This window comes from Megachile rotundata, chromosome 1 (genome assembly GCF_050947335.1).
Source record: "Megachile rotundata isolate GNS110a chromosome 1, iyMegRotu1, whole genome shotgun sequence".
NCBI lineage: Eukaryota > Metazoa > Arthropoda > Insecta > Hymenoptera > Megachilidae > Megachile > Megachile rotundata.
Window position 1 is genome coordinate 8,102,265 of NC_134983.1, and position 12,657 is coordinate 8,114,921.

The window sequence follows — 12,657 nt, forward strand, 5'->3', positions numbered from 1 at the left end:
ATTGTGTACTTTTATTTTTTCATTACATATTTTTTTAGTTGTATTCATATAATGTTATTTGTTTTGAAATATATTCTTTATGAAAAAATATAAAAATATCGTTATAGATAATAAACGTTTTTTATTTATAATATCGCCGTTTTTATATTATAATAGTACAGAAACAATGTCACGAAGTATGTATAAATATATATTTCATATTTAAAAAATTTTTCTGAAATTATATAAAATAATAATTGATACGTAGTGCTATGAAACTATTTTAAACTTCATCCATGATGCCGCCAACAGTATCGTATTATGAGAAATGAGAACCTGTAGTCCCAAACAAGAAATACCGATAATTCGTTCTTGAACGAGAAAGTAAAAATCACCCCGAATGCAGTACATTTTGCGTAACTTGTACTTTCTTTGTAGAAAATCTACACCAAGTGCATGTAACAATATTTTAGTTAATAAACAATCTTTTCGAGGATTCTCTGTCACCGCTAGGTTAACTGATTTTAGTAAGTGGGGTACGAACAAGAAAAATCGAAAAGTGAAAATACAAATTTTCCCGGATATGTCTGATCCAAAGATTGAAGAGATCTTGTCTCCTCTTCGGGACAGTGTTAAAGCACAAGTAGGTACCATATGGTTGTTAGTAATTTGTTATTAAATATAGTTAATATGCATAACATATTGGAACATGTTTCTGTAATAACAATTGATTTCTGTTGTCATAGTTATGAATGTTGAATTATGTGAAATTTAATTTTTTAACACTTTTGCAGTGTGACAATTATGTTCTTTTGTTTAACATTCATATGACTATGATATTGTTAATATTGCTTATATTTTATATTTATAGGGTGACTATGTACGTAAGCTCAAGTCAGATGGAGCTCCAGAATTGGATATTAAGAAAGCAGTTGCAGAACTTAAACTTCGTAAGAAGTTGTTGGAAGACAAGGAGTTATCTCTTTCAGAAACAACAGTATTTGATAAAGCGAGAATGGAAGATCTCTTAAAGCGTAGATTTTTCTATGATCAATCTTTTGCAATTTATGGCGGAATTACTGGCCAATTTGATTTTGGCCCAATGGGTTGTGCATTAAAAACGAATTTATTAAACGTTTGGAGAAATTTCTTTGTATTGGAAGAACAAATGTTAGAAGTTGATTGTTCTATGTTAACGCCAGAACCTGTACTTAAAGCATCTGGACATGTTGAAAGATTTGCAGATTTAATGGTTAAAGATACGAAAACTGGAGAATGTTTTAGACTAGATCATTTAATTAAATCACATTTAGAAAAAGTTATTAGCGATAAAAAAACTGATGAAAACACACGTGCAGAATGTAGAGATATTATTATTAAGTTAGATGGTATGACTAAAGATGAAATGGCTGCGATCATATCTAAATTTAAAATAAAATCTCCACTTTCTGGAAATGAGCTAACAGAGCCAATAGAGTTTAACTTGATGTTTGCAACTCAAATTGGGCCCTCTGGTCTTGTAAAAGGATTTTTAAGGCCAGAAACTGCTCAAGGCATTTTTGTAAATTTCAAGAGATTACTTGCATTTAATCAAGAAAAGTTGCCATTTGCTGCAGCACAGATTGGAAATGCATTTCGAAATGAAATATCCCCAAGATCTGGTCTAATAAGAGTGAGAGAATTCACAATGGCAGAGATAGAACATTTTTGTGATCCTAGTGACAAAAGTCATCCCAAATTTGAAACAGTTCGAGATTTAAGCGTGCTTTTGTATTCTGCTTGCAATCAAATGGATGGAAAAAGTGCACAACATATAACTTTAGGCGATGCAGTCTTAACAAAACTTATAGCTAATGAAACTTTAGGATATTTTATGGGTAGGATCTATCAGTTTCTAGTTAAAGTTGGAATTGATAAAAAGAAATTACGTTTCCGTCAACATATGGGAAATGAAATGGCTCATTATGCATGTGACTGTTGGGATGCAGAGTGTTTAACTTCTTATGGCTGGATCGAGTGCGTTGGTTGTGCAGACCGCTCCGCCTACGATCTTACTCAACATACAAAAGCAACTGGTGTAAAATTAGTAGCAGAGAAAAAATTGTCAGCACCAAAAAATGTTGATGTATGTGAAATAGTACCAAATAAAGTTCTGATTGGAAAAACGTTCAAAAAAGATAGTAAATTAGTTCAAGATGCATTATCAGAATTAAACGAGAATAGTATTAATATTATGGAAACTGAACTTAACGAAAATGGAGAATATAATTTAAAACTTTCTAATGATACAGAAGTAAAAATTACAAAAGATATGATTCAAGTAAAGCGATATCAAAAAACTGTACATGTAGAAGAGATCATTCCATCTGTAATTGAACCATCTTTTGGTATTGGTCGAATTATGTATGCTATTTTTGAGCATAACTTTAGAACAAGGGAAGGAGATGAAAAACGAACTTATCTTAGTTTACCACCAGTTGTGGCTCCTCTGAAGTGTTCAGTGTTACCACTTAGTAGTAATGAGGAATTTATGCCATATGTAAAACAATTATGTAGGTATATTGTTTTCTATAAACATATATGGGAGATACAAAATCTAAACATCTATTTAAATATTACAGCTCAGAATCTCACGAAAGTAGATATTTCGCATAAGGTAGATGATTCTTCTGGCAGCATTGGACGCAGATATGCCCGAACGGACGAAATTGCAATACCATTTGGTATAACTATAGATTTTGATACACTGAAAATGCCTCATAGTGCTACACTTCGTGAACGTGACAGTATGGGCCAAGTCAGAATAAATGTGAGTAAATATCACAGAATCTTAAATGTAGAAACAAAAACTGAATAATATTAAACTATTGTTTTAATTGCAGTTGGATGAACTTCCAAATGTAGTAAGGGATTTGGCTAATGGAAAAATTACATGGGCAGAAGTTGAGGCAAAGTATCCTAAGTTTGAACAACAAGAATCAACAGAATCATAGTAATATATTTAAAAAATTTATAGAGTAATTTATTTATAATATAAAAATGTGAATGAATTGCTATAATAGCAATGTTTACTTTGCATTTATATTATATAAGTTTTTTAAGCATTTACTTTTTTAATATTTGTTAAAAGTAATGTTCAAACAAATAAAATCGTCGTCTTTACACTTGCTTCGCAATACAGGCTTTTTCATTACATGCAGTAAAAATCTATTGCAAATTTAACGCCCATCTTTTCAAAGTCATGTTTAAAACACACCATTAAACATTTTATACTTTTCATCCATTGTTCTTTATCTATATCGTCATGTAGAACCTCCTGAAGTTGCATATTGACAGAATGAACCTCTGAAATGGAGGTAATAATTAATGATTGTCAGTATGTATTATAATACATATAAATTCGAGATAACTACTGCAGCAGCACGATCGTATCTGCAAGCACATGCTACAAAGTGTTTTTAGCTTCCGAATTTCGCCGATAAATTCAAAAACTCGAAGTGACGGCAAATTGACGAACAAGTTCTTCAACTGATTATCCAAATTTTCCCGATTATGCCATAATTGGAGACACAAGTATACTGAACAGATTATGCAGATGTTTATATAGTATAATTTTTCGAAAGAGAAATAATAAGAGAAGAAAAAATAGGAGAATCTTCGGAATAAAATCAATATAAATTGAATTTTCTTGAACTCAATCTGTTTGATTGAGGCGCTCCGCGCCTGACCTAACAATGTTGAGCAAGCGAGTAAATTTCACGCTAAAACAAAAATAGTCAATCGTGTCATCCGGTTGAATTGGTTGAGTGGTGCAAGAGAAAATCGTGGACAAAAAAGTTGAAAAGTCAAGTACATAAGCGCGAGCAAATTCAATTTTACTCCGTGTAATCTTTACTATTTCTCCGTGGCATACGCGGGCGGCGCCCAGGAGGAATATACACGATAATGATATGCAAAATCGTTAATTACTCACTTTCTGAGCACAGTTTATGAACTTTTATGATTAAAGAATGTTCAGTGATCTCTCAGCTACTTTCTCGTATCATATTTGTTCAGATTTTTAATGAAATTAATTAGTTATTAACTAATAACTTAAGGCCAGCCACGGTGACAAGCCGTATACACGAGGTCATTTGAATAATTAATTACACGTTTTGTGGATATATTTTGTGCACTTATATGATTGAAGAACGGTCAGTAATGCATTATTTACATGGCTCGATCATAAAAGTTCATAAATAATGTTCGGGTAATGAGTAATTAATTATTTTGTGTCAGCACTCCGATACGTACATGAGCCGCCTATGTCAATTGTACTGCGTATGCAAAGTGCAATATTTCGGCACTTTGGCGACGTAGTATGGTCCCTGAGGCATTTAGAAACAAATTTCTATTAGGGTTTGATGCGCTTTGATGCCTAATAAAGCTAAAAAATCAATTTTTGTCGTATTCGGTCCAAAACGGTACAGGTGGCGCCATCTAGCGGCGAGCGGCGGAACTACGAGAAACTAAAATTTCGATTTTCTCCGAAATTAGGCAATTTTACGTATTTCTGAGGGTCAGAAATTGTTCTGGGGCTTCTCTAGTACCTATATATTGCCACAAGAACCTCCTCAGAGCGCTAAAAAAGAAAATAAAAAAATAGGTCAAAACATGGACTAAAAAATTAGCGTCCATCTAGCGGTGAAAGTTGGAACTACAAAAATATAAAAATGCGATTTTCTCGAAAACTACCGAACTTTGAGTACTTCTGAGGGTCAGATAGTATTATGTGATCGCATTAGAAGCAAAATAAAGCAATAAAAGTTTCCTGAAAGCTTTAGTAAGGGAAATGGAAAAAATGTCATTTTATGGAGAAAATTTGTGGCGCCATCTAGCGGCGAAACTGTGAACTAAACTGAAAAACTGTATGCCCCAACACGCAGTAAAGGGGTCAAATAAAAATTTATTTTCTGGGCTTAATAGGCAATAATATGTATAACTTCTTCAACAAAAATTGCTTGAAAATGTCTAAAGAAGCATACTATGTCGTCAAGGTTGTGAAATATTACTTTTTATATTTTTTCTTAACGCGTGTACGGAAAATCGTTTTCACAGATGTTTCTCTTCATAAAAAGGAGTCTATTTGCAAAATTTTACCTGATTTATAGCAAGACGGTTTTCCGAAGAACAGTCAACATCTCTATGTCGACCATCGATATTAATCGAAATATCGTTAACCGTTAAACGGACATAGTACCGCTAGTGCTCGATAGACGGCAGTTCAGTTGCATTTCAAAAATTGGTGGTGACGGTGCAAACGGTTCGCGGTGTAAATTAACAAATAAAAGTTTAGTAAAAACTATTATTTTGATTACCTAAACTGTCCGAGTGCCACGAATATAGTGATTTAAATGTGCAATTCAGATACCAGGGCTGCTGAAATTTAAAATCAATGCTCGTCGACAGCGTAAAGGTATGTACCTGAGTGCTTTTCGTATAGAACCATTTGTGAATATCATAATTCGGTATTCCAACTGAAAAATATTAATAATCAATACTTGCTATTCATAAACTGAAATATATCGATAAAAACGATAAAATTCTTTCATACTAATGGCATATTGTACTTTCAATGCGGGTGCCCATAAGTGAACTTCCTTCCAACCGACATCCGGTATTACATTTTTCGTAATCTTCGTCCCGCCATTTTGTCTCTGTATAATGTCTTCTTCCGTGCATAACAATTGTAGCCAAAACCAATTTTGACCGAGTTTTCTATACAGTAAATACGAATTAATCTTGTTAAATATTTATACGAGCAAATTTTATGAAATGTATTATATCGATTGAGAAGAATAAAAATAGATTTGGTAATCGACACGTACTTGGCTAGAAGGATAAGTAGATCTCCACTAGGTGTAGCTATATACGCATAATTTACGGATAATGTCGTGAGAAATTTCAAAGTACCGATCGCACGAAACCAGTCGTACTTGTCGATCTTTTTATGCGTACGAGATCTTGATTCGTCGCGATCGCCAATATTTACCATTTTCTCGAAAGTACGCCAACAATATACGCATCTCATTGTTTTACGAGAATGGTACAGTGCCGATAGGAGTCGAATACCTTCGTCTGGCGTTAATGACAAGCCCTCAAGACAAATAGATTCTAGACGAGGCTGTGTGCTATAATATATGGATAATATATGCTGAATGCCATAATATACGTGTATAAGTCTTACTATTGAATACGTGTGTACTCTATCGTACTCTTATCTACATATGCTTCTTCTACGTATAACAAGTACACAATTTAGAGTTTACTTAGCTCTAAATTTATGTTATTTCTGTTAGTTTATATATCTTGATTCGCAAGTTTATGGTTGGAAGGTCAAAATATTTTATACTGATATCTTCGTGTCGGTAAAAAATATACTTACCATAGGAATCGTACTAAATTATTTATCAGATTCTTTCGACCAATTCCGTCGTAGGTTTTGATACGTACTAGTTGTTCCCAGATGGCGACACCTTTCTTGTTTCTTTGCCTATGTATGAGTCTATGAGTACAAGATTAGTACCGTGTAATTTTCAATTTCCTATTTTGATCCGTTACATTCAATTTGTGGTATTTATTTCGATAGCCTACTTGGACAAAGTAATGCGGAAGGCTTGATTCAGTTCTTTCTGGTAAAGTGGCGAATGTTTCGTCGCGGTCGAGTACAAGTGCCAGTAGAAACGAGCCTGAGCATAATAACTTTTTAATTACCAGCCACCGCGCGTTCCCGTAGACCGACATCTGTAATTGAGTTCTAGCCGTTCGGGTTAATTGAGTTCTCGGCTTTTAAATTCAGCCGGCTTTCCTCTGGTGATATACGTACCTCCCTCGAGGGCAAAGGCAAATTTGACGCTGCCCTTCGAAACGCTGCCCTCTCGCAGTGTAGCATCATTTCCCAGTATTTGCGAGATTCGTCCACGTATTGTGTTCTGTACACCGTCGCTTTTTTAATTCTTTGCTGCCTATTGTGGCCTCTTAAGTTTCGAACATTATTACCTGGGGAGTTGGTTGAGCAACTCATCGACTAGAGACTCCGATTCTTTCATTTTGAAGCATTCTGAATAGTGTTCGTCGGCACAGGTGTATAAGGACTCCCTTATTCAAATGTTATAATTGTAATTGTAATTAGGTACCGATAGATGAGATTATGGTTACATAGTTAGTGGAAGTTTGTTTCAAAGTTAATTATGTTGATAATGATCATGTTTGATTTTGTTGCTTTGGAAATTGCTTACATTGTAATATTTTAATAATTGTAGAGCAATGTAATTGGAAATATTTTGGAATGTATTTGGAAATTTGGGAATTCGGGGAATTTGCGGGATTTGGGAATTTGGAGAATTTAGGGGGTTTAGGGAATTTTGGATATTTGGGAATTTGGGAATTTGGGAATTTGGGAATTTGGGAATTTGGAAATTTGGAAATTTGGAAATTTGGGAATTTGGAAATTTGGAAATTTGGAAATTTGGAAATTTGGGAATTTGGAAATTTGGGGAATTTGGGAATTTGGGAATTAAGAATTTGAGAATTTGGGGAATTTCGGAATTTGAAAAACTTAGGAATCTGGAATTTGGGGAATTTGAGAAATTCGGCGAATTTAAGAATATAGGAATTTGGAAAATTTAGGAATTGGAAAATTAAAAATTGTGAATTTGAGGAATTTAGAAATATAGTAATTTAGTGATCTTGGAATTTGGGAATTTCTTCAATTTAGGAATTTAGGAATTTGAGAATTTGGAAATTCAGAAATTCGGAAATTTAGAAAATTTTGATGAGTTCAAAAATTCAAAAAAGTTACAAAATTCAGAAAATTGGTAAAACATTATATTCATTATTACTTCTTATTAATTATCAAGTTACCTGGAACTTTCATCGGTGGTACACGAAGTGGTCTCGTCTGATTCATTGTAATTTACTGAATGATGTTCGCAAACAGGGGAAGTATGACATTCTCTAAGAAAAAATGATGTATGATGAATAAAACCACTCCATTTGTTATTCGTATTTTAGTATCAAGCATGATAATGTTACTGGTATTGTTCTTGTTCTTTATCAAATAACTTTGATTCGTTCAACGCATCTTTGTACAATGAATCCTTCGAACAAACCTTGCTTTTTTCGCTAGAACTAAAATTAAAATTACTTACAGATATTTCTTTGTCGTTTTCAACTTTTATTTTGTTATTTATTACAAAATTTACCTGCTGCACAGGTTCTTCAATTCTTTGCTTGATGTGTCTGATGTACTACAGATGTCTGAATGTTTAGGAGAAATAGCAATGTTACTTTCTCTGTCAAAAAAGAAGAGAAATAACTAGAGAATATAATTTATTATTGTACAAAGTTAGTATAAAAATTATTCAAATTAATCAAATCACATATATAATTAATTAAAAATAAACTAATTTAACTTTCAATTAAATTCATCAGTCAATAGCCATACATTTTTTAAAAATTTTTCATAAAATTAAATTACAGCTTTTTGTTACAAAGGTTTAAAAATTTACCTCCAACGTGATTTTTGCAATTTCACGATATAATAATCCGAGTTTGGTATTTGATCGCATTGCAACGCGCAGTTACCACAGTCATGTATATTTATGGCCATTATATTTCGCTGAAAAAATAAATAAATAAAAAATCGAGGACCATAAGAGGTTATACCGTTATGTTCACATTATGAATCGTGTATAGTGATTCACAAATGTTTTATTGCTTTCGAATGTTCGCAATAAGGTTCGTCGAGTAACTTTCCTTTTAAACGCCATCATTTTTATCGCTTTTTCCTCTTCGCTACCACTTGATCCACTCACGAAGCGTTTTAGAAAAATTTTAATAGGCTACTGAAGAAACGCTTGTTCAGTACACGTGTTCTTTTATCAGAAATCGTGGAATGCTATGTGCATTAAAAGGGGACCAGTAACGAATCGGTTCGTTATTGATTGAACCTCTTTTGAACTGATTGCTTTCCGGTCACAAGAGAACAATTTCCCCTGAAAGTTTCTCGACTGAATTTGTAGATTTGTACAGTTGAAAATTTGAGAGTTTGACAATTTGTAAATGGGAAAGTAACTTCGAAAATTTGTGAAGGCGAAATTCAGAACTTGAGGATCGAAAAACTTTCGAATAAAATTTCGGGATTTTTAGTCCCAAAGTGACTAACCATTTGAAACTCATTTAAGTTTCGAAATTCTGAATTTGGAAGTTAATTTAAATATTTATTTGGTGACTATCGGGAAAGTGGAAGAATTATAAGAACTAGACACGAAGTACGAGTTTCTGGGTGCGGTTCCAATTATCCACAGTGGCTTTCAGAAAAGAAAAAGGACCATAGGCCCTAGGCCGCAAAAAGGGTGGGGTCCTTTACCATTCCCTTTTCTTCCTGTTTCTTCGTTCAACCCTACCGGAGAACGTGTCGAATCGATTCTCCTCGACTCGTTTGCGAGCCGTCCGAGTGACACACCATACGTGGCAACCGTACATTATTCCTTTTTCTTCCCAAGAAAAATATTTCGCATACTTTCGCATTGTGCCATTCATACGGGATATTTTAATTTTACGCCAAACCAAAGGAACAAGTTTCGCTAGTAACAGGTGGTTGCATACGAAGCTTTATTTACCGGAACTTATTCGCTTAAAATTGTATTATGAATATTAATTAAGAGTTTATGCAGTGTTTTTCAAACCATAAACTTCAAATTCATGTTTAAGTGCTAATTTGTGGTATTTGTGTCATAGGTTTCGAAATTCACTTTGCTGAAATTAAAAAAATTTTATTTTATGTTAGGAAACTTAATGAAATATGTACAAGGTTATTTTTGTTAAAGTTTAAGCTTTAAATTGATATATCATGAGTGTAATTTTGAAATACTTTTATGTCATCAAACTTTGTTTCAATTTTCATGGACATTTCCTAACAGACTTCTAAACTTCAGTTCAGATGATCCATTGTTTGCTTCGACGTAGAATCAGCCATTTTCTGCTGAAGATGTAAAAACATTTAAACAGTCATTTTTATAAATCATTAAGCTTTAAATTGATATATCATGAGTGCAATTTTGATATACTTTTATGTCATCAAACTTTGTTTCAATTTTTATGGACCATTATTTACTTCAACGTAGAATCAGCTATTTCTTGCTGAAAATATAAAAACATTTAAATAGTTGATTTTAAAAGTTACATTTTATATAACGTAAATATAATTTCACAGCACTTCTACGTTTTTATAGACATTTTTGTAGACAGTTGCTAATAGAAAATGAATTGTTTAGTGTTTGTATTAAAAAAAAACAGTCATTTTCTAAATCGCTGTAACCCAAGCGCTCTTTTGCGATACATTTATGTCACCAAACATCGTCAGACCTCTCATGTTTCGAAATGGGCTATTTGATACGTAACGACCCAACAATTCCGTCGTCGCTCGATTCTAGATTAAAGCAACACCATTTTATTTTTCGTCCCCTGCATTCACGTTTCTGTCTCGCTGGATCCTGTCGAGTCTAGTGTGGTCCACGGGGGAATTGTTTCGTTTCTTTCCTTTATTTTTTGAGAACCGTCTATTTCTTGCACGAGACCGAGCGTAACCCGTTGATGTAACGTTGCATCCTGTTCCTGGTCGAAATATAACTTTTTTCCCGCGTCGACGATCCCGAAAATAGTCGGGCAAACCGTCTCTATTTACGTCCGCGGCAGGTCTACGAATGTCGTTATTGCTTTTACACGATTCGTTCCGTGTCCCCGAGATCCGTGCACGGTTCTCGTGAAAATGTTTACTGGAGCGTGGCTAAAGATTCAGACAATCGCTGCTTTGTAAACGAAAAGTCACCCGACGAGTGCACCCAGACACGTTCCAGTGAGTCCCGCTTTGGCGGAGTTACAGGGTGCAGCTATCTGCGTAGGTGAGTAAGGGTTTCTCCGATGTTCCACGCGTGTTTCTCGTAAAAAGGATACAAAGCGGATTGTTGTCTTTCACGCCTTACACGCGATCTTGCAAATTGTAAATTATCGTGTACAAGTTGTTAGAAAAACGCGACGGAAATTATGGCTTTTATTTGCTGTGTGAATTTCAATTCAATCTATTCAATGATGCGAAGTTACAGGTTCAAGATATCACATATGTTGTGCAACCACTCCTACACAGTATGTCGGAAAAGTAACGGAACTTTTTAAATTTAAGGAGAACTACTAGTGCTATCTATTAAAACAATATGTTATCTGAAAACAGTATGCCTCCCCTACAAAACACAATAATAGAATAAAATAATAGAATGTCCAAGAGTAACAAGTTTAAAAGAGCTATTGACGCAGTTAATTTCCTTATCACAGGAAAACATAAAATTATGTTGGTTACGAACAGCTCTTCCCCAATCGAGTAAATTTTCGAAGAAACTGCAAGTGTAAGAAACGAACGTTTAATTATCATCAGCACGCGAAGGGATACAAGGGATACAACGTGTAAACAGTATTTTCTATCGAAGAAAAACGGCGTACGCCAGGGAAACTTCATTACAATCTAACAAGCCGATAATTTTATTTGTAAGAAAACGACTGTGCGATCCTGAACTTACGGTCGGCCATGTGTATGGTATTAGTTAGCGGTTACATTGCCACGCGATTGCGAGTAACACGCGACGAAATCAATGTTTAATCCTCGGGATATTAAAAAGAGAGAGAAAGGAAAAAATTGTCCGCGTTATCGGTCGAGTACACGGCAGTTGCAATTAAAAGTCGCTTCCTAAATGCAGCTTCCACGAGGTGCCTCCGTAACTCGCGTCTCTCCTTTTGGTAAGCCGTGTTGCTGGCACGATAGTAAAACGGTACGATAACGACCAAGTAAATTGTATCGCGAGCGTTTTACGCTTTCATTTGCATAAATATTCTTCGGTGTCTACGATCTTATATGACGTCCAGGATCGTGATGTCCGGTTACCGCGAGCTCAGCGTCCGTTTCCATGCAATTTATTCGGTACGCGAGACCTTTGCTCCTTCTTTTTCTTCCCCTCGGTGAAGTCCCCATATTGCGTCATCACGTTCGCGCCCCGAGACTTTGTGTAGGATTTTACGACTGGGCGAGGTGTTCTAAACTCGCTCTATCCGGTTTTAGCTCGCGCGAAAAACTCCTTAAACATCTCAGCTCATTAAGTGCATTCGCTTGTACAGGGTTATCAAATAAATTGCCGATAAGATGATAGAAGTAATTAATGACGGTCCGACTATTATAAATCGTAACGTTGATTTAATTCGTAGTATTTCCGTGAACATAGACTCCGCGGCTTTTCACACGATAACAGCCCACCACGCCATATTTACGTATCGCGTTCGACATTCCAACGATCGTTTTCTTCCGAAGTATTCGCGGCTATTAAACGCCCGATTTCTGTTCTGCTATATCAGAGCAATATTTCTAATTAATTGAAAGCTATGTCGGTTCGACGAGATTCTAAGCTGTAATTAATACAACTGCAACAAGATTTACGTTAGGCGTTGGTTATTATGCAGCAGAAATGTTAAGAATTCAGGGATATAGGGGTTAGAGGGATACACTTAGTAATCCTAGAGATCTTAGGTATAATAGAGATCCTAGGTATATAGGGATTCTAGGTATGTAGGGGACCCAGGTATATAGGGATTCCA

At 34.7% G+C, this 12,657-nt stretch overlaps 3 protein-coding genes across 5 annotated transcripts in view; 2 read left to right on the top strand and 1 right to left on the bottom strand.

Moving 5' to 3' along the window:
• Positions 1–280: 280 nt before the first annotated feature.
• On the top strand, positions 281–3,155 carry GlyRS (glycine--tRNA ligase). The gene is made up of 4 exons (XM_003700727.3): positions 281–622; positions 851–2,531; positions 2,601–2,788; positions 2,862–3,155. Exons 1-4 carry the CDS (start codon positions 380–382, stop codon positions 2,970–2,972), a joined length of 2,223 nt encoding a protein of 740 aa, XP_003700775.2. The 5' UTR covers positions 281–379; the 3' UTR covers positions 2,973–3,155.
• Positions 3,156–3,169: 14 nt separating this feature from the next.
• LOC105661800 (uncharacterized) lies at positions 3,170–8,750 on the bottom strand. Of its 3 annotated transcripts, XM_076532566.1 has the most exons (13): positions 8,529–8,743; positions 8,223–8,312; positions 8,053–8,148; positions 7,882–7,974; positions 7,018–7,116; positions 6,845–6,950; positions 6,613–6,707; positions 6,404–6,523; positions 5,847–6,149; positions 5,573–5,736; positions 5,337–5,495; positions 3,393–3,557; positions 3,170–3,324 (listed from the first exon to the last, which is right to left on the bottom strand). In XM_076532566.1, the coding sequence occupies exons 1-13, from the start codon at positions 8,627–8,629 to the stop codon at positions 3,170–3,172; spliced, it is 1,746 nt and encodes a 581-aa protein (XP_076388681.1). In that variant the 5' UTR covers positions 8,630–8,743. The 3 variants fall into 3 exon arrangements, 2 of the variants coding, with proteins under 2 accessions (XP_076388681.1, XP_076388685.1); XM_076532570.1 differs by lacking the exon at positions 3,393–3,557 and having other exon boundaries at positions 8,529–8,749; XR_013038401.1 differs by lacking the exon at positions 3,393–3,557 and having other exon boundaries at positions 3,197–3,324; positions 5,119–5,495; positions 8,529–8,750.
• The window catches only part of LOC100880704 (agrin), a 656,625-nt gene continuing 649,308 nt past the window's right edge, over positions 5,341–12,657 (top strand). Inside the window, exon 1 of the mRNA XM_076532486.1 lies at positions 5,341–5,434. The gene's annotated coding sequence lies outside the window, so the exon portion shown is untranslated. The remainder of the gene's footprint in view (positions 5,435–12,657) is intronic.